Genomic DNA, 21077 nt, shown 5'->3' on the forward strand with positions numbered 1-21077 from the left:
ACACACACACACACACACACACACACACACACACACACACACACAAAAAACCCTCAAAGTTTTCATATTTTTCTTCCAAGAGTTAAAAGTAGAGACTGGGGAGGCTGGCCTGCCTTCTACCAGCGCCGCGCGCCCAGGGCCACCGTAACGTAACAGCGGCGGGTGCTGGAGCGCGCGCTCGCGGCCACCGGGACCCTAGCTGATCCTCTAGGATCCCAAGTGCGTCCCCGCTTTCTTTCTGGGGACATCGCGGCCCGGAGCGGGAAAGGGGCCCGGGGAGGTCCCGGGCAGTGCATTTTCCGCGCCCTCCACCAGAGGGGCGGGCGGCGGGCGCGGCGTCCCGCATAATAGGCGCTTTGATGCCGGCGGCCGGGTGGCGGGGCGGGAGGGCCCGGGGCGGGGGGGCGGGGAGAGGAGGGCGGGAGGGGTGTGTCCGGCCGCCCGCGCCATCCCTCCGCCCCTCCGTCCCGCCGCCACACTCCGCCGGAGCTCGGACCCGGCACCCGTCCCTCCTCGTCGTGCCTCGCCGCGGCCGCGTAGCCCCGAGCCGGCGGGAGCCCGGTGCTCACCATGTCGCTCGCGCTCAGCAACAGGTTCCAAGGTAGGCGCCGCCGTCCCCGCGCTGTCCCGCGCCCCTGCCCCCCCCCCCCACCCCGGCGCGGAGTCCCCCCGCCCGCCACCTGCGCGCGCCGGACGGACGGCGGGGTCCGCGGCGCGGGGCCGGGGGAGACCCCCCCCACACACACCAGCTTCCCGGGCCGCCTCTTTGTCTCCTGCAGGAGGGAAGGCGTTCGGCTTGCTCAAAGCCCGGCAGGAGAGGAGGCTGGCCGAGATCAACCGGGTAAGCGCGCGCCGCCCGGGGTCGGCTCGCGAGTCGCCCCCAAATATCCCAGCGCCCCTCAGGTCCCGCCCCCGTCTGCGAGGCTGTGCCTGCCGCAACATCAACCCCCTTCTCTTCCTCCTCTGGGCTTCCCCGGTCTCCTCCCCGGCCCCCGCCCCGTGCCTCCGACTCCAGGTAGGTCCCCCTCCACCGCCTCCGCCGCCTCCACCCAGCTCGGCTCCCGCGGCTCGGGTTGCAAGTTGTTACTCTTAGACTGGGGAGGTGGGGCTCGCCCGGGAGCTTTGATGCCTCCGGGCCCGGCCTCCCCGGAAGCCCGCCTGGGACCAGCGGCGAGAACTGAGTCCAGGGAGGGACCCCCGATGTCTCTGAGCCGCCCCTCCTCCCCGCTCCCGGTAGTACACCGCGGGAGGGAATGGAGGCCCTGAGAGGCTCGGTGGCTGCCCCGCGATGGCCCGGCAAGTCCAGGTGGGGCTGATTTTAGAACCTGGGGTCCAGACTGCCGCGTGGGTGCGCCCTCCCAGACAGAAAATGCAAGGCCCCTCCCCCACCCCACCCCACCCCACAACTCTTTTCCCACTCCAGCTTTTAGGAAAGGTTCCCTGAGACACTTGATGCTTTTCTTGCTGGACCTCATGGATTTCTTTACAGAAACCCCGCTGTTGCTGGGTGCGCGATGGTGCACAAACATTTGCTTAATGGCCAGGTAAATTCTAGAAGATAAGGAAAAGTGTCAGGGCCTGCCTGGATTGACCAAAACTCAAAAGCAGCACAACCCAGGGTCTGGGGTCCTGTGAGATCTGGGCTCAGGCGCGGCCTCCATCAGGAATCCCGATCTCAGAACAAAATTGAGGCCACCTTGAGGGCTCAGAGAGGGAAAATATATATAGTGTGCGTGGCCCAGCACCTGGCAGGAGGGCTGACTTCTGTGGACGGTGCTAGAATTCTTTCCTAAGGTAGACACCTCCCAGATTCCCTCCCAACAGGCTGCAGGGGGGTCCCCACTGAAACAAGGCTGGGCATCCCCCCTGCTGGCTCCCTCAGCTTCTGGGCACCCAAGGTCCAAGCCCAGCTCAGAGTCCCCAAGTGGGAAGCTGGTGACGGTCAGCAGGGTCCGGGTCAAAGCTGTGTGGAAGTGGGTCCGGGGGCTGCGCACGGCCGTCGTATTTTCTAGTATTTCTTCTCGCCTGGGCTGGCAGTCTTGACTTTTTTTCGGAGTATTTGGAATGAGGCAGCTTATCTGATTTCATTCTGCTGGCTATAGGAATCCCAAGCAGGGCTCTGGGGACCCAGGGTCCCTCCAAGTAATCTCTAGTCCCTTCTGTGCCATCATCACCTGCCTCTTGGGGCCATCCTGAGCATAGCTGGGAGGGAGACTGATGGTGTGGCTGGGGCTCTCAGGGGTCCAGGCTGCTGGGTTCCTTCCCAGTTTACTCTGCAGCCAGCCCGCCCTTGGTCTTGGTCTTGGCTGCTCTTGCCCTCTGGACGGAAGCCTGGAACCCTGACCTCATACAGCCCCCTGGGCCACTCGACAGGGCGGGTTCCAAGCCGGCTGAATCCACCCACAGCCAGCAGGACCCTGAGCCAGAGACAGCTGGAGATGGGGGAGAGGGGACTACGGTCAGACAACCCACAGTTGCTGAGAGTGTGTGAGACTTTCATGCCAGCCCTGCCCTTAGTGGGGGGCAGTCGGAGGGGTTTGTAGGAGTAGGCTACCTGGTGGTTTGGGCGGTGGACTGGCTTGGCTCAGAAGGGGGTGGGGCTGTGGCTCTCAGGGGGCTGATCTGGACAGTGCTGGGACTGGAGAAAGTGAACAAGAAGGGGCCATGTGTTACCACCTTGGGACCCCAAAACCCAGAGAGGGCAGGCAACTGGCTAAGGCCACACAGAAGCCGGTGACAGAGCTTGTCGTCTAGTGTCCTTTGACTGCCCAGAAGCTATTCTGATCCCTGCCATGGGAACCCAGCCTACTGTCTGGCTGCTGGATCAAACCAGAGGAAGGGGACTCCAGGATCAAACCAGAAGTTTGAGCTGTGTGCTGGCCCCCACCCTCGCCTCGCCGGCCCAGGAGGTCAGGGGTGGTGGTGCAGGGGTGGGCAGAGCTCTTGCTGGCTCTGTGACCTTGGGCATGCCACTTGAGATAATGGCATTTTGGTTGCGGTGATTTTTCAGGGAGATAATCCTTGTAAAGCACACAGCTTTCATGGTCCTTGTCATCAGTTTGGTGCTTAAAGATGCAGGGAGCGGAATCCTAGGGGCAAGGTCTAGTGCAAGCCACAGCCCATGCTGGCTGCTCAGCGTGGGCCGGACCCTTCCACAGAGCAGAACCTTAGGCCTCCCTCCCTGCAGAGGGAGCAGAGATCCCTGCTCTGTCCCCGCAACAATCAAGAGATGACCAGACAGGAGCTCTTTGTAGACCAAGGGAGTCGCTCTGTTTGAGGGTCTGAGTCTGTTTCACCCATGACCGCGACCACAGCAGACATTCCCTGGTGTGCGTGGACTCTAGAGGGAACCATGTTGGCAGCCCAGACTGGCTTTCTTTGGGGTGCAGCTTCACTGCCCGCACTGGCACAGAGCTTCTGGGGGGCCGGATGGAGCATTTTCCCATGGGCCTTGTGGAGGCAGGAGCCCCTGGAGGATGGGGCTTCATGACTCACCGGCTGTACGGGCCTGAGCACCCCGGGGCTGCTGCCCAGGGTCGACCCCAGCCTGGCCGGCAGCTCTGGGGGCTTCTCTGGGCCAGCACCCCAGTTCCCTCTGGAGCCTTCCCCTCGCCCCAGGGCCAGGCCAGCTTCCAGGGAGGGCAGCTCAGTCTTCGCTATTGTTGTTATAAGGGTCAGGAGCCAAAGTAGAAGGAGACTTGGGTGGACCTGGAGGTCCTGGGGGCCTGCATGGAAATGCACTCTTTTTGGTTTTGCTCTCATTTTTGTAATCATTTTCTGAGCACTTGGCAGGAGCCGGGCAGTGTGCCAGGAGCACTCCGGGTGTTATCTCATGAAATGCTCGCTCTCCTCTTGTGAGTGTCTGTTCCCATTTTACAGAAAACAAGACTCGCAGGGGCTGAGTGAACTGCCTGAAGCCAGCCTCCCTGCCTTTGCCGTGCATGTGCGTGTGCGTGTGTGTGTGTGCGCACTCGCGTGTGTGCGTGCGCAAGTGTGTGTGGGCGTTCTCAGCACTACTGAAGCAGGCAGGACCTGAGCCCGCCTCCTACTCCCCCCCACATAGCTGACATTCCCTGAGCCTTGGTGGCATGGCAGGTGACCCCGGGCCAGCCAGGCCTGGCCTTATATGGCAACGGGACAGATTCTCTCTGCAGCTTCCCACAGGGACACAGAGAGGCAGTGGGACTGGGGGCTGCCCCGCAGAGTGCCCTCATCCTTGGGACTGAGCAGGAGGAGCCCGGAGGACGACGAGGGCTGCATCTCGAACCAGCCAGGGGCTGGAATCTTGAACCAATAACGTGGGTCGTGCCTTTGCTCCATGCCAGTACATCATCTCAGTGACCCTCCGGATGGAGCGCTTGACTAGACAGATGTGCAGGAGGAATCTATAAACATCCCCGTGGGACAGCGATTCCTCAGGCTCATGTTTTAGAGATGAGGAAACAGCTCGGTGAAGTCACCTGCCCAAGGTCACCGAGCCAGGAAGTGGCAGAGCTGGGATGCTGACTCTGACGGCTCCCGTGGCCTGCCCAGGACCCTGTCTGCCAGGTGGCCACGGCTGAGCTGGGACACAAGCCTCTCCTGCTTAGGTGATAAGGATCTCTGGCTACTGTCCCGCCTTCCCAGCCCTCCTGGGTCGAGTCAAGGGCACTTGGCATTCCCTGCAGCGTTCAGGGGCCTAATGGTTATTTCAGAGCCCACACACCGTCTGTACTGGGAAGAGCTGGACAGGGCAGGCTGGGGATCTGTGCCCTGGTGTTCTAGGTCCCCTGTCCTGCCCCAGCATCGGGGACCTCTGAGACCAGAGCAGGGCACGACGCAGGTGTGTCTCTCTCCCTGCGTACCCTGTGCCACCCTGCCTGTCCCTGCCCGGGTGAGTGAGCCCAGCTGGCCTCGCCGGCACCCGTCTCTCTTGCTCTTCCTTAATATATTATAAGGGAGATGGTGATAAGCGGCCACGTGAGCCCCCAAGGATTCAGTGTCCGCGCGGGTACAGCCGGGCTCGACCTTGGCGTGGCCGTGTCACAGGAAGCCGGGGATGGAATTTCTGTCAGGGCCGCTTCATTTGCGTAGTCTGCGGGCTGTTTTCCTTCAGCTGCCCCACCTGCTGGCAAGGATGCTGCATCCACATGAGGCCTCAGAGCCACCATGGGCAATGTGAGCCTGTTGTCCTTGTGGGGGCACCTTCCAGGCTCCCGCTGCGCACCAGGCCTCAGGCCCCGCACGGACCTGGCACTGGCCCTTTAAGAGCCTGTGGGTGGTGTCACAGCCATCTCAGCCCAGGCCCACTATGGTGCTGCCTGTCCTTGGGGGTTTTGCCCAGGGCTGCAGCCACCAGCTCCTTGGATGGCCTCCAAGATGGTGATATCTGCCCGCCCCAAAATTCTGCTGCAGCTGGTCCATAAGGACAAGGACGGAGGGCCGGGAGCGAGCATCCGGGAGCAGGTGCTAGAGGTACCAGCCCGGAAAGAGAGTTAAGGAGGGGGCGTGGGGGAGGGGAGAGCAGGCAGGTGGCAAGGGATCTGGAAGGCCGGACACGGCAGGGGCTGCCAACCTCTGCCAGTCTTGGAAATATTCCCTTCCGGGCATAAGGGCGTAGACGGGGCTCCCAGGGACGGGGGGGGGGGGGCGGGTTCTGATGTGCATCAGAGGTTGGAGAGGACCAAGAGAGGCAGCAGCGAGCAGGTGTGCCTGTGGGCACCGTCCCCTGGGGCTGAGATGGGAGCACTCTGTCCCGTGTGGATGGCCCGTCGCTGCCAAGTCTCCCGGGTGTCCAAGGACAAATCAAAGTTTGCCCTTGCAGAGGGATGGCCCGAGGGTCAAGGCTTACCAGGAGGACTCCATGGCGCAGTGTGGGACGGAGAGTTGTGGGTAGGTCTCTGCCCTTGCCCTGCTCATGTTGATCTCTTGGTGAGGCTTGGGTTTGGTTGTAACTGCTTACGCTTAGTAAATGTGCTAGGAGCCAAGCTCTCTCTATGCAGTTAGCTCATTTAATCCTTACACCAATCCAAGGAGGAGGTTCTATTGTTATGATCGCATTTTACAGATGAGGAAACTGAGGCCCAGAGTGGTAAAGCAAGTTGCCCAGAGCCACAGAGCTAGCAAGTGCTGGAGCTGGGATTTGAACCCAGACCACTTGATTCAACCTCCCTCCCCAAGCCCTCTGCCCCTCACACCCTGCCCCTGGGGACTTGATGGAGGTCTCCTGACCACTGTGGTTTGAGGCAAGACTTTCCCTTCTGGTGCCTCAGTTTCCCCAGCAGCCCTCATCCCTGGAAGCCCTGACAGCAGTTTCTGAAGCTGGAAAAAATGGTCTTTGGGGACAGGGAGTTGGAGTGGGAGAGGGGCATGGGGGTGGAGGAATGCATCCACATACTCTCCCGTCCCCCTAGAGGGCTATTGAGTGGGTCCCTGGCCTCTGAAATACCCTCTTTCTGCAGCAGCCTAAGAGGAAACGTAACAGTGTTGACTTTCTTTGCCCAGAAACCTGTGGCCAGACCACCCTCTCCTTGTTTGGGGCAGGGAAGGATCTGGGGCGGTGAAAGGAGGTACACGTTGCTTGAATTGTTAAAACTTTGTAACGATGAGCAGGTTGAGCAATGTCTCAGGGCCTCCGTTGTCCCGTCTCTCCAATGGGAATACCCGGAAAGGGGAAAGAGAAACCGTATTCAGCCCAGGTCGGGGGAGGGGATAATGATGTTCTGGATGGCGAGCTGGGGGGTTGTAAGCAGACTGTACTCATTTAAGTGTTTGGAGGTCCCAGTAATAAACAGCCAACATTCATGTAGTGTTTACTAGGGAACGGGCACTGTATGAGCACTTACATGTATGTATTTGTGGCTCGCTCTTCTCTGCCTGGGGACCCAGAGACAGGGCAGCTGTGGGTCCTGGGGTGTGGACACACAGGGTACCTGCCCACTGGGCATGGCTGTGCCCCCGAGGCTGGGCAAAGATCCCGGGGAAGGGGGCGGGGGGTAAGGACGCCTGGAAGTAGGGAAGCTGTGGGCTGTGCATGAGCAGGAACCAAGAATCCAAAGCTTGGAGCCGGGGCGGGAGCTGGCAACCCCACCAATGGAAACTCCTGTTTCTGCTGCCCACCTGCCCCCTCCCTGGCACCCTGCCAAAGGCCTGGTCCGCACAGCTGCCCTAACCCCCACCCACGCCTGACCGGGTCAGATGCCTCTCCCAGCCCTGGTCGCTCTGTGGCTCAAGCCATTGCCATTTGGGGCTCTAAGGAAAAATAGGATTCCCATCTCTGACCCCTCCAGTCTGTGTCGCACGCATACATGTTTGCAAAGCAGCCCCACTGTGTCTGGGCTGAGAGTAGAGAAAATGATTCTGGGCTGAATGCCAGGCTTCTCCAGTCCCTTGGCCAGTGTTTCCTGAGCACCTACTGTGTGCTGGGCACTGCTGGGTGCTAGGCATCTCTGGGGCATGAGATAGTAAGCTCATCCTCCTGGCACCTGTGGCCCAAGGCTTGCCTTCCCCCCTGGCCTCCTTCCAATAGCCACTGCCGTGGGCCGCTTGGATTCCGTAGCTCCGTGCAGGGAAGGAGCCCAGGCAGCCTTCACTGTGGACCTGAATCCCAGCTCGGGCACTTGCCGGCTGTGCTGAGTTGAGCAAGTTCTTTATCCTCCCTGGGTCCTGGGTCTCAGTTCATTCACTCAGCCTGCACGTGTTTCCTGAGCACCCACTATGTGCAGCCTACACTGTAGTGGGGGGGCGGGCGGGGAGACAGACCCTAGACGACACCCTTCATGAGCATCATGTTGTGAACTGTGTTAGCAGATGATTCATCCCGTGGGATAAAAGGGGCTGTACAGCAAGATAAGGGGCGTTGGGAGTGGAGGCAGAGGACTGCAGTGGGCAGGATGGATGGGGTCTGCCTCCTTGAGAAGGGGAGAGTTGAGCCAGTGCGTGAGGATGGTGAGGGAGAGAGCCACGGGGCCAGGGGGTGGGGCGGTGGGCAAATGAGCGCTGCAGGGAGAAGGCATAGCCAAAGGCGAAGGTCCCGATGTGGGAGCAAGCCTGGCATGGGGGGAGGCCCAGACAGGCCCAGGGTGGCTGAGGCACTCATTCTAGCAGTAGGGGGGACGGGGGGGGGGTGAACACCAATAAAATAGCACATTAGGTGGTCGGAAGCGCCAAGGAGAAAACTGGCTTCGGCGGTGAGAAAACAATAATCGTGCCCCCCCCACCACCACCTCGCCAGCCCGGGGTCGGGCCCAGTGGACAGAAGCCACTGCCTGGTTGTCCTGTGATCATCCTTGTGTGGTTTTTCTCCAAGACCGGGCCCATGTCCTACCCCTTGAGCCCAACCTGCCTGGGTCTCCACAGGGGGTTGGTACCTGTTGGGGACAGGCTCCGGCTGGTGCAGGATTTCTGGTCGATCAGAACGGGGGAGCTGGGAGGGCCTCTAGGCCTCTCACCAGAGGTTCCGGATGTTGGGCCTTGCCCAAACCCTTGTGCCTCCCACGTGAAGGTTTTCCGGTTCCCGAGGTGGTAAAGCTGAGGGAACATGGGGGCGATGCGGTGATCCGAACATAGGCTAAATGGAGTCCACTTAAAAATTATGAATTCCGGGGCGCCTGGGTGTCTCAGTGGGTTAAAGCCTCTGTCTTCGGTTCAGGTCATGATCTCGGGGTCCTGGGATTGAGCCCCGCATTGGGCTCTCTGCTGAGCAGGGAGCCTGCTTCCCCTCTCTCTCTGCCTGCCTCTCTGCCTACTTGTGATCTCCGTCAAATAGATAAATAAAATCTTTTTTAAAAAATTATGAATTTTGGGACGCCTGGGTGGCTCAGTTGGTTAAGCAGCTGCCTTCGGCTCAGGTCATGATCCCAGCGTCCTGGGATCGAGTCCCGCATTGGGCTCCTTGCTCGTCAGGGAGCCTGCTTCTCCCTCTGCCTCTGCCTGCCACTCTGTCTGCCTGTGCTTGCTCTCTCTCCCTCTCTCTCTCTGACAAGTAAATAAATAAAATCTTTAAAAAAAAAAAATTATGAATTTCCTGGGCGCCGAGGTGGCTCAGTTGGTTGGGTGACTATGTTCAGCTCAGGTCATGATCCCGGAGTCCCAAGATCGAGTCCCGCTTCAGCTCCCGGCTCCATGGGGAGTCTGCTTCTCCCTCTGACCTCTCCTCTCATGCTCTCTCACTAAAAATGAAATCTTTTAAGAAATTATGAACTTCCCACTTTCACGAAATATCTTTAATGAAAGAGAGAGAAAGGGGAGGAGCCGAGGGAAAGGGACAAGCCAACTCCGTGCTGAGTGCAAAGCCCGCCATGGGGCTCGATCTCAGGGCCCCTTGATCATGACCTTGAGCTGAAACCAAGAGTTGGACGCTCAACAGACTGTGTCACTCCGGCGCCCCCGGAATGTCCTTCTTTGAACTCGTGGCAACAGTCAGTGGTGATTGTGTATAGTCTCCACTTGGCAAAATAAAACCTTGGCAGCCCTATCTTAGCACCTCCCTCTATTTTTACTTTTTTGGGAAGTGTTTCCTTCTGCATTATCTCAAAGTCTGGGAACCACTGACTGAGGAACCTAGTTGTCCCTCTGCTGTGCAGACCATGGGACCTGTGACCCCAGGAGGCGTCTGGTTTGCTTGGGGCCACAGACAAGAGTTAATTGTCCTACTTCGGGTCAGAGAATGGGGTGGGGGGTGGAAAAGAGCGACGAGACGGAGCCAAGAAGAAAAGTCCTGGACAGAGCCAGCCGGGAGGAGGGTAGCCCAGCTCTGGCTAAGTGGGGGCAGGACCCTGCATGGCATTTGGTAACGAGGTCCGATGTGTGGCCGATCCACATGGTGGGCCCTGGGGTGGCCCCGTGGTTGCTGCTGGAGGCCTGGATCCTGGAGTCCAACAGGCTCGGGTTCCAAACCGAGCCTGCACCCTTCTAGCTCTAGGACTTCAGGCAGGTCATCTAACCTCTCTGGCAGGGCCGTTCCTACCCTAATGAGACGGCACAGTGCCCTCCCAAAGCAGAAATCCTGCACTGACCAGAGCCTGTCCACAGTAGGTACCAATCCCCTCTAGGGATCCAGGCAAATTGGCTTCAGGGGGTAGGACAGAGCCCCCAGAACCAAGGAGGGGAGCCAGACTGGCAGGTGGATATCTCCTTCTCTAGCGAAGGGCGTGAGTTAATGTGGAGGTCGTGAGCCTTGGAAGGGATCACATTCTCCTCGCTCTTAGCCGTGCCGCTGCTTCCTGAGCTCGGACGAACACGCCTGGCACGGAGCTTTCACAGTGGGTTCTCCCCGTCAAGGGGCAGGTGCCCGAAGAGATGGATACCCTTGTGCCCATTTCACAGCTGGTGAGGAGGGGACTGAGACCCAAACCCAGAGTACTTTATCTTCAGTTATTCTCCTGTTCATTCTCCTACATTAAAGGCGGGTTTACGCGGCAGGCTGGACAGTCTTATGTCCTGGGAGATGCAGAAGTACAGACTCAGGGGTCGGTTGGTGGGACATGCCCACAGGAATTTAGAAACAGATGGAGTGGCAGGTCCAGATGACGTTTCACGTCATTCTAAACACGGGCTTCTTGTCATTTTACAGTACAGACCTTACTTCCCTGGTCTCACCTGCTCCCTTGATGCCTCAACCAGAACCGTGTACCCTGTGGTCCCTCAGAAATGGGCGGAGGGGGCAACGCCTGTGTCCGGTCTGCTCAGTAATGAGGAAAGCGAGGTCCAGGGAGGAGAGGGGATCTGTGGAGTCTGGCGCTAGGATGGGAACATGCCCTCTGCTTTCCCATCTGAATACAGGCTCTAGGGCGGCTTGAAGAGCGGCAACAAGGCACTGGACGCTATGCCCAGCATAGCAAGTGCTTACTAATTAGCAGCATTTTGTTCTGAAGCCCGATGAACGGCTGCCTCCTGCCCATCTTTAAGTGTCGGGGTCAGGGATGCGAGCTCTCCGGGAGTCGGAGCCGAGGTGAAGCTCTGCCTGGGTGGGCCTCCCTTCCGTCATCTGTAAAATGGGAGTAATAATAGTAGCTACCCTGTGGGCCCACTGGGAGAGCCCAAGAGATCATGCGGGTCAGTGTTTCATTCTGGAGGCTGTTGTTCGTGTCCCGCGCCCCTCCCCCGCCTGCACATCTGCTTCTGAAAGGCATCATTTGAGCGGAAGGTGGCCCTGTTTTACAGCTGAGGACACAGATGAGAGAGTAACCAACCTCCCAAGCAATATACAATCATTTTCTGGCTAGAGCAGAGGCTAACAATGCACTAGCTGCTGTTTCCTGAGCACTTGCTGTGTGCCAAGAGTCATACGGACACTCGCCTTGGATTCTCTTACAAACCTGAGGAGTGGCTGTGACGACTGTACCCATTTGTCAGATAAAACCATAGAGGAATAGGGAAGAATTAATAAGCTTGGGTCACGCACTTAGGAAGTGAGTGCTGGAAACCAGGCAGCTTGTGTGTGGGGCTCATGGCCTCATGGATCTTGGAGCTGGGGTGCCCTGGGGGAGGAGGGCCAGTCCCTGCGCTGGGAATTCAGAGGCTGGCTGGAGGTGTTTAGGGCAGACCCTTCCTGCCCAAGGGGCAGGTTCCTGCAGATCTGCCTCTGGGGGTTGATAGGAAGCCAGGACAAACACTAGAGCCTCCTGTGCTTCTCCGGCCAAGCCCAGCCACCTGGCGTGGGAGCAGACACCAGGACCGTGGGCCTACATGGCAGCGGGTTGTGCCTGCTGACCTGGGACTCAGCACTGTCCTTTCACTTTCAAAGGAGTTTCTCTGTGACCAGAAGTACAGTGATGAAGAGAACTTGCCAGAAAAGCTTGCGGCCTTCAAAGGTGAGCCGGGGCTGTCTGCCCTCCCCTTCCCCGGGAGAGCTGGGCTGGCCCCCTGGCACATAGGATTCCTTACCCCACAAGGCCAGCCTGTGCCCCCGTTTCTTCCAGAACGCCCTCCTCCTGGTGGGCTGTGAGATGGGGTCCCCAGCCACGGGCACAGGCACTGGCCCCTCTACCTGCCTCCATGCCACCCCAGGCCCCTCACCCTTGCCCGAAGCCCCGCCACCCCACCCCACCACGGCTGCCTGACAGGCGGGGCTCAGGCTGGCTCCTGTCCGCTGCTGCCCAGGCCCCGCTTGCTCCCGGGGCCCCAGCACACAATCAGCCCTTTGTAGCAGCCCTGGCCTCTCCCCTCCGCGGGGGAGCGGCTCGGGAGCCCCTGTGCAGAATGGACGTTTGTGTCACCACAGTGGGGCAGGGGGCAGAGTTTCTGCCCATTGAATCCCAGCAGCACGGGATGAAAAGAAAACAGGGCCCGGGAGCCCGCGCAGGGAGGGGGCGGCATAAAGGTCCCTCTGTTCCGGGCCCTGGTGCTTGGTTCCCAGCCAGCAGCTCGAAAGGAGAGGAGCCGTGCACATAAGGAGCCCAGCAGACCCACCTTTCCTGCCTGGGAGATGCTCTCTGCGCGCAGGGAGCCCTGGCCGCTGGAGGACCTCGCCAGATCGCCTCGAGGCCGCACCTCCCTCCCCCTCCCCCCCAGGCTTGGCACTGTGGACGTCCTCCCTGCTCCAAGGCGAAGAGCCTGCCAAGTACTCCTCAAACCACTCCTGGCTTCGTTGTCCTCAGGCAGGACCCTGATGGCAAAGCATTTGTTGAGTGTTGACCTTGTGGGAAGCACTTTGAATGCTGTGTCGTGAGCTCCCCAACTCCTCCCAAGTCAGCCAGGAGGGAGACAAGTGCGACTTTGATTTATAGATGAAACAACTCAGGCTCGGAGAGGTGGGGGTCCCTTATGTGGGGTCACACGACCTGCCTATGGCAGAGTTAAAGGCTTGATCACGTGTTGGTCTCTCTCCAAAGTCCCCTGCTCTGAACCATTATGCAATGGGGCTGTTTCCATTGAACAGAAAGAAGTCGTGGGATAAACCACCCCCCCACCCCATCCCTGCCCCGTTCCACTGACCCCTGCCGCCTCCCCTAGGAGAGCCATGCAAAGGTGAGGGAGGACAAGGCTCTTTGCCTTTGACCAGAGAGCCTTAACTCAAGGTCTGTAGGTGATGGGGAGGGTCTGTGTACCCCTGGGCATTGTATGTGCCACTTTGGGTCAAGGGCGGGTTCATGGCATTTCTCTCGGGAGAGGACCAGATTTTCAGTGGTGCCCACAGACACCCCTGCCCCCAAAAAGTTCAGAACCACAGGGATTCCTTAAACTGTTGATTCCCACACCTGGATCAGAATCACTAGAACCGACCGGTTCCTCACCTCACCCCACCCTTCCTAAAGCCACTGCACCCATAGATCAGGGCCTGGCAATCGGTTCCAGTCACTTTGGAGTCACTGTGACACAGCCAGCTCATGCTGGCGGGAACCTGGGAGGAAGCAGCTGGGAGGAAGCCCCACTTCAACAGAAGGTTACAGTGGCCCCCTAGACCCTTATGCCATGACGCCTGTGGGAGAGGGGTGCAGGCAGGGCGAGCTCTTTCTCCAGAGACAGTGGTGGAGATGATGGGACTTGTGTCTAGACCCCGAAGTGCGGGTGTGAGGAGGAGGATGTGGGCTCCCTGGGGACACGGCCTGTTGCCTTCGAGGACATCTCTGGGACCCTGATTCGGAGCTAATTAATCCCAGTTTTTGCTCTGTGATTTCCAGAGAAGTACATGGAGTTTGACCTGAACAATGAGGGCGAGATTGGTAAGTGAGGCCTCGACTGTGCAAGGGGAGGAGGGTGTCCCTACTGGGGGGAGGATCTGAGGGTCTGGAGAGACCCACTGGGCCGTCTGTGTGGGGGAGGGGCACACACCAAAGCTCCCGCGATGGGCTAGGCCAGCCTGCCAGCCTTAAGCTTAGACCCACTGCCCCCAGACTCTTCTCCTCGCTGCTTCCCTCCCACACACCTCCCCGCACACGTCTCAGCCTTCCACGCCAGGTGCCACCCCTGCCCGGGGTTGGAGATGCTCAGGCTCTTGACGTCCGGGTCCCGGGGGACTCGCGGTTCCTTTGTCCTTGCCTTTGTACGCTGGCCGGCATTGGACATGGTGCTTCTGTGTACGTACCTTCCCTCCTCCAGCAGATCCTGACTGTATCATGTGGTCCTGGTTTGGGGGTGACAAATGCCTGTCCCATGGCCCTTGGGTCCAAGACCATCCCTTGACCTTCACGAGTAACGCTATGACATGGTCAAGGCTGGCTTAATTATCCCCATTTTACAGACGAGGAAGCCAGGCTCAGCAGTGTGAACCGACTGGGTTGGGGCACATGGCGGTCAAGTGGTCGGCCCAGGGTCCAGATCCCAGCCTTTGGTTCCCAAACTGGCTCTCCCTTCTCCGTTTGGCCCTGAGCTCAGTGTTGCTGCCTCTGCGATGTTTCTACTCCTCCGTCTTGTCTCCTTCTTCTCCTTGTTAAATATTTTTATCCTTATTTTCCTTCAGGAAAAAAAAAATTGGGGTTATCAAACTAATACATCTTCATCATAAAAACTTTTGGAAAACGCAGTAAGGCACAAAGACGAAAATAAGTCAGCCACAGTCTTCCCTCCCAGAAATAACCGCTGTGAATATTTTGGTTTACATACTCCCACCCTTTATTCTAATCACAAATGCTGTTTTATAACCGTGTTAGAACCTCGTTTTAAAAAACAATATATTGTGAGTGTTTTGACATATGATTAATTTTTCTTTTGAAATATAATTAATGGCTGCGTAATATTCCACCGCGGGCCGGACCGTAACTTACTTAGCCAGTGTTTTAATATTGCGCATTTAGAAAGCTCCAATTTTAACTACTTTGATAGTCCTGTGAAGAGCGTCTTTGTACGTGAATCTTTGTGCAGATCTCCGATTATTTCTTTAGAGTAAATCTTGGGAATTGGATCTTCTGGGTCAAAGACTTTTTTGAGGCATCTTGCCAAACTGCCTTCCAGAAAGGTCTTGCCAATTTCAATCCTGGCCAGCAGCATGGGGGGGACCTCTAACTTTTCCCTGCAGAGGGCTGCCTAGTTTTCTTTGACATGCCCTGGACGTTCTGGCACCTGGGGGTCTGGCATCCGTCCTGCCCACCCTGCTCTCGGGTGAGCTGTCGTGCCACACCCCTGGCCCCAAAAATCGGCCCTCTGTCCCGCCTCTCTCCCACCACCCTCTGCTGACCCATTGTTCACAGAACAATCTGGAGGAAATTGCCTAAGATCTGGGGAGCAGGGAGGTCAGAGGCATCGATTCTACAGAGAGTAGTGACTTTTTGGTGCCTCCCTTGTTTTTCTTGAATTTTGTTCCTTTGTTGGTTTTCCTGCTCTGCAGGATATTTTTGGCTCCTGTGCCCTGTGGGCGAGGCGGGAACCCTGGGACTGCCGGGTGGGAGTGGCAGGTGGAGAGAAGCTGCCGCCCAGCACCCTGCAGGATGGCTTTCCCTGCCTTGGGTCAAGCCTACTCCCTGACCCCACCTTGCTGGGCAGTGGCTCCCTGGGGAGCTGGAGCAGCGGGCACACAGCTCCCCCTGACCTTGGGGCGCAGCAGACCTAACAGACCCCTAACGGCCCCATTGCTGGACACCTGCTTTGTGCTGGGTACTTCTTGTGCATCGCGCCCTCTCAAATGATCCCGTCAACCCATTTGATGGCTTATGGGAGCAGAGTCTCAGAGAGGTTAAGTAGTTTGCTCCAGGTCCCACAGCCAGAAAGAGCAGGACTGGGTTCCAGCCCAGGTCCCTGTCCCTAACCACTACCCTGTACTACCTCTGAAGAGAGCAGGGACGGTGTGATGGGTTCACCCGCCGGGGAGGAGAAGGGCCCTGGACTGCAGTCCCCGGGCAGGGGCTGAGAGCCATGGAGCTCTACCTGCTTCCTCGCCTGGCCCGCAGCCTGTCTCCGCTTAACAGACCTGCTTTTCCTCTCACAGACCTGATGTCTTTAAAGAGGATGATGGAGAAGCTTGGGGTCCCCAAGACCCATCTGGAGATGAAAAAGATGATCTCAGAGGTGACAGGGGGGGTCAGCGACACCATCTCCTACCGAGACTTTGTGAACATGATGCTGGGAAAGCGGTCAGCTGTCCTTAAACTGTGAGTACCCCCTGCCTCTCCCGGGGTCTCCGAAGGCAGAGTCGTTGTGCGTGGGAAGGCCTCAGCCCAGCCAGGAGGGAACGCCTCGTGGGACCTGCTGGACACGAGGGGCTTGATTTCTCTGAACCCGATTTCCTCATCTGTCATGGGCACATTAATACGTACCCAGAACTTTCCGGTAGAATGAGTGCTCAGGAAGCAGAACGATGGCGGGGATGATGAATCTACCGTGTGGGCACCTTGAGGGGGGTGGGGGCTCAGTCGGTTGAGTGTCTGTCTTCGGCTCAGGTCATGGTCCCCGGGTCCTGAGATCAAATCCTGTGTCGGGCTCCCGGTTCCGTTTAGAATCTGTTCTCTCCCTCTGCCCCTCCCCCTGCTTGTGTGCTCTCTCAAATAAATGAATAAAATCTTAAAAAAAAAAATCTACCATGAAACCTTCTGAGCCCGGGTTTCCTCATTTGCAAAGTGATTCCACTACCCACTAGGCTGTGGAGAGCATTATATATTTAACAATTGGCTCTGAAGGGAGGCAGAGTTCAAATATTGATGCGGTTGCTTGCCCCCTAATTGAGTCTGGGCAAATCCCCTTTGGTCCCGGGCCTTAGTTTCTTGGTTTGTAAGCGAGAGATGATGGTGAGTCTCTTGTGCGAAATGTCGTGACGCATATGAAGGTGACGCATATGAAGGCCGCAGCCCAGTACCTGGGTCTTGGCAAACACCTGGTCTGTGGTGGCCAAGGTCACGCTTCCCAGCCCCTGCCCCCGCTGCAGAGAGATACCCTGGAGGGTCTCTGGTTTTGAACGTACGAATGTCAAATATACCTGCCTCATTTGTTACAAAGGGGGGAGTCGAGGCCCAAGGAAGCTGAGGACCTGCTCATGAGCCCCTGGTTCAGCCTGCAGAGCTTCTAGTGTGAGGAAGGGGTTGGGCAAGCGGTATGGAAAACCGTCCAGGTCAGACCACAGCACACCTGGGATGCCGCGTGCCACAGGTGGCAGCAACGGGAGTGTTGATGCTCTCAGAAAACACCCAGGATTTAGTGCATTTACTCTGTGGTCGGCTCTGGTCTACCTAGTGACCCCTCAGATGTGTCATTTATTAATTCAGCAAATATTTATTGAGCACCAACGATGTACCAAGAATTATTCTAGGTGTCAGGGACACAGGAGTTGTTGGTCTCATGGAGCTTATAGTCTCATGGCAAGAGACAGGCAAGAACAAAATAAAAAAACCCAAGAAACTAAAACGCCAGATTGCCATGGTGTAGCACCAAGAAAACCCAAATGGACAGAGGAACAGAGACGGAGGGGATAGTAGGCAGGGAGGATCTCATTGAGAAGGCAACACTTGACCAGAGCCTCGAGGGAAAGAGATGTTAAGAGATGAGCCATCCGAAGGGGAAAGCATTCCGGGCAGCGGACTAAGCAAGTGCAAAGGCCCTGAGGCAGACTGCTTGTGTGCTCAAAGGAACAGCACAGAAGCTAGTGTGTCTGGCCATCAGTGAGTGCATGGAGTGAAGGATGAGTTTGCAGACCAGGTGACATGGGGCCTTGTGGGTCTGGGTCCCACTCAGCATTTGGCACTAATGTGAAGGGATGCCATTGGACGACTGTAAGCTAGGGGCTGACTTTTAAAAGCCTCTGGCTGCAACAGGGGTGAGAGTGGCAGGAGGGAGGCTGTGCAGGCAAGAGATGAGGCCACTTGGCCTGGAGAAGCTGCAGTGAAGGTAGGCAGAAGCTTCTGGAATCAGGAATGGTTTGGGAGACAGAGCTGGAAGGTTTGCTTCAATGCCCAGATATGTAGAGGAGAACAAGGAGTCAGATGATCCCCATCTATTTGGGGTGAGTGATGCTATTTACTTTAGGGGGAAGAGCAGGTGGGGGAGGCAGGAATTGGGAGCTGAGTTTTTGAGGGATTAAGTTGGAAGTGTCCTTTCGACATCCAAGGGGAGAGGTCAAGGAGGGCCTTGGGTGTGCAGATCAGCTTGGAGGTAAGCTGCTTGTGGACTGTCACCCTTTGGATGGGATGTATAGCCAGTGGACAGAGCCCACCCAAAGGGTGACCACAGGAAGAGTGGGGGTACTCAAAACAGCTCTAGGGTTGTTGGCCCTTTGGGCATCCTTACTTCCAAATGGAAACTGAGCGCCAGTGGGGTTGTCCTTGAGTCACCAGCTGGGAAATAGTAGGGCTGGGATTCAAATCAGGCTGTTTCCCTTCAGAGGCTCCATCCGTAACCCCTATCCTCTACTTCCAAGATGCTACCTTGTTTTTTGAGAGAGAGAGAGAATGAGCAAGGGGACGAGGGAGAGGGAGAGAGAGAATCTTAAATAGGTTCCATCCCAGAGTGGAACCTGATCCGGGGCTCGATCTCATGACCCTGAGATCATGACCTGAGCCAAAATCAAGAGTTGGACACTTCACCGACTGAGACACCGAGGCACCCCAGATGTTACTCTTAAAACCTTGGGTGGTTTTTGAAGATCTGAAGGGGTTTTGAGCAGAGCCATGACCCAGCCTAGCTCTGCCTTTAGGCAGCATGGGTAAGGGAAGATGCATGGCCTCGAATACAGAGATCTTTGTACCTCAGTTTTCTGTTCTGTGAAATGGGACTAGCAGCCCCTTCACATAGAGGAGATCCCACTGGAGAATGGATGCAAGGGCATTCGGTTGAGGACCCTGCAGACATGAGGGCTGGGATGATCTCTCCCTGGATGAGGGAAGGAATCCTAATCCTGCCTTTTTTTTCCCCCACTCTGTCTCCAAACCAGAGTCATGATGTTTGAAGGAAAAGCCAACGAGAGCAGCCCCAAGCCGGTTGGCCCCCCTCCAGAGAGAGATATTGCCAGCCTGCCCTGAGGACCACCATCTGCACCAGCTCCTGTTCCTCCCTCCTGCTCTTGCTGCCCTTCTTGATTCATCGTGATTTGTCTTATTTGTTTTGTCTGGTCTTCGTGCGTTTGTTTCGTTTTCTATCAGCAAAATCAGTGATCTCTTTGTAAAGCACAAATTATCTGCCTTAAAGGGACTCTGGGCCAGGGAATTCTGTGCCTTGGGGACCTCCCTCTCGTCTTCCCTCCTTCCCCCTTCCCCGTGCAGAAGGGCTGACATCAGACCAAAACCTGGAGGGGGCGGCCAGGACAGGGAGACTGGAAGATTGTGATCCTCATGCTTGGAGCTGACACGGTCCGTCCTTCTGGGGTCCCTGAGCTAAGTCCAGGCTTGCTGGCCTGGCCCTGATGAGGGCCACAGCCCCCTCTCAGAAGATCCTAGAGTGGGAACCGTACTTTCCTTGGACAGCTCCGTGGTTCCGTGCTCTTGACTCATCTAGAGCGTGACCACCCACTGTCCCACCTCCCCTGCTGACGCCCTCCCCCATGCCACACTTCTCAGCCTCAGGGAGGTGACAGAAGGAGAGAAGAAGAGGGGCTTGGCGATCTGAGCCCTTCAAGAAGGTTCCAGAAGGAATGCTCTGGTCTTGCCCACAGCCAAACCTTTACAGGCAGCTCGGAGGAAAAGTGCAGCCCCCATGTCCTTTGTGGGAGCAGCAAAGGTCTTTAGGGGTGGAAAGAAGGCGAGGGGGCTTGGGAGGGGTGTCTGTTTAGTCTGGTGCCACCTTTTGGGGAGGATGCTGAGGACAACAGAATAGGAGAAGGAGGAATAGAGTGCTCACGGCAAATAGCACCACTAATAAGCCAAGACCTGATAGATGGAAGGTTTCCTTTCTGATCCGGATCTGCTTGAAACCTGACTGTGCTCCCCCATTTGCCTTCCTGCCATACTCCGCTCATTCATTCATTCACTCATCAGTCATCCAACGGATATTTATTGACCACCTATTATAAGCTTTAAGTCCCCCCACTTTGTCCTGACATGTGCCTTGCCCTCTAACCCATCTCTCCATTTCCAATCACCCAAAAGCACAAGCTTGGGGATTGGATTGGGGACCCTTGTGATGGACTCCCAAGGTTTGAGAGCCCTGGTTCACTCCATAGGTTATCTAGACCGATCGTCTCATTTCACAGGTGGGAAAACTGGTGCTCACAGGGATTAAGTGCCTTGCCAAGGGGTTAATCAGGAGACAGAAGTCTGGACTGGAACCCATCTGTTCGGATGCAGTGCCCATCCTCATCTCTGCTCTGGGCTGGGCCGGGGAGGGGCAGTCTCCTAGGTAAATACTTGGGGAAGGCCCTGGGCCAGGACTCAGCCTTGCTAGTGTCTCCATGTCAGCACCACAGTAGGGTAAGGGCCCGGCTATCCTCTGCAGTTCTGCCTTCCCTAGAGCTTCTCTGCCAAGCCACTTCTCAGAACTCACCCCGGAAGGTGTCCTATTCTGCCTCATCTTGGCTGAGCAGGGACACCAGCCTTGACCCCATCTGTGTTCTGGAGTCCCTTACCCTGCCCACTCAGGACTTAGATGCACTCATCCCTTTTATCTATTTATTAAGCACCTGCTCTGGGCCAAGAGCTAAGAACCAGGTAGTGAAATGGACAGACTCGTGGAATTTAGTGGGGGAAGTCAGAATCAGGCAATGACCCGTGAGATGAATGTTACAGAGAGAGGGGACTGCGGGGTGACTGTACTGCAATCCTGGGCCCAAGACTGAGCAAAGGTCTTGGAGAAGCCCTCGCCAAACTTTAAGTGGAAATGTCAGGGTGCTGCTGGAGGTGGGAGTCGGTGTGGCCTCCCTGTGGCTCCTTAGTGACCCATAATCAGGGACCTGAGGAGCTGCCCTTGCCGCAGCTTGAGGGAGTGGAGCAGGCAGGGGCTGGGGAATTGCCCAGGGTGGGTTAATCCATTGGTCAGTCTCAGCCAGTTCAGGAACAGGATTATTTGGCCATAACTGACTGACCTTCAGCTTAAGGAGCTGCTTCAAATGCACAAGCCTAGTTGAAGTTTAAACCCCAACAAAACTGTTCTCCCTGTAAATGAAAAATCTCACCCCAGCACCTCCTCTGTGTTCCCCTCCCACCAGATCATTAGATGAACCACTGCCTGTCCCTACGCCTCCGCATTAGCCTCTCTTCTCTGGGTCAGACTGAGACCTTTGAGCAAGGTGATACTTTCCTTAACGC

General features: G+C 57.0%; 1 protein-coding gene across 2 annotated transcripts; it reads left to right on the top strand.

Annotated features, from left to right (window-relative positions):
- The first annotated feature begins 511 nt into the window (after positions 1-511).
- Positions 512-19092, top strand: LOC111146273 (allograft inflammatory factor 1 like). Of its 2 annotated transcripts, XM_022501751.1 has the most exons (6): positions 512-601; positions 780-841; positions 11726-11792; positions 13602-13643; positions 15842-16004; positions 18773-19092. In XM_022501751.1, exons 1-6 carry the CDS (start codon positions 571-573, stop codon positions 18858-18860), a joined length of 453 nt encoding a protein of 150 aa, XP_022357459.1. In that variant the 5' UTR covers positions 512-570; the 3' UTR covers positions 18861-19092. The 2 variants fall into 2 exon arrangements, with proteins under 2 accessions (XP_022357459.1, XP_022357460.1); XM_022501752.1 differs by lacking the exons at positions 512-601; positions 780-841 and adding an exon at positions 5347-5454.
- The last annotated feature ends 1985 nt before the right edge of the window (positions 19093-21077 follow it).

The sequence above is a fragment of the Enhydra lutris genome, unplaced genomic scaffold (genome assembly GCF_002288905.1).
Source record: "Enhydra lutris kenyoni isolate GAN:26980312 unplaced genomic scaffold, ASM228890v2 scaffoldscaffold13, whole genome shotgun sequence".
Lineage (NCBI taxonomy): Eukaryota > Metazoa > Chordata > Mammalia > Carnivora > Mustelidae > Enhydra > Enhydra lutris.

Coding starts and splice junctions, on each gene's coding strand:
- LOC111146273 (XM_022501752.1), top strand. CDS start 5,347: ATGGCCTCCAAGATGGTGATATCTGCCCGCCCCAAAATTCTGCTGCAG. Junction 5,455..11,725: donor TCCGGGAGCAGGTGCTAGAG/GTACCAGCCCGG, acceptor TCACTTTCAAAG/GAGTTTCTCTGTGACCAGAA. Junction 13,644..15,841: donor GAACAATGAGGGCGAGATTG/GTAAGTGAGGCC, acceptor TTCCTCTCACAG/ACCTGATGTCTTTAAAGAGG.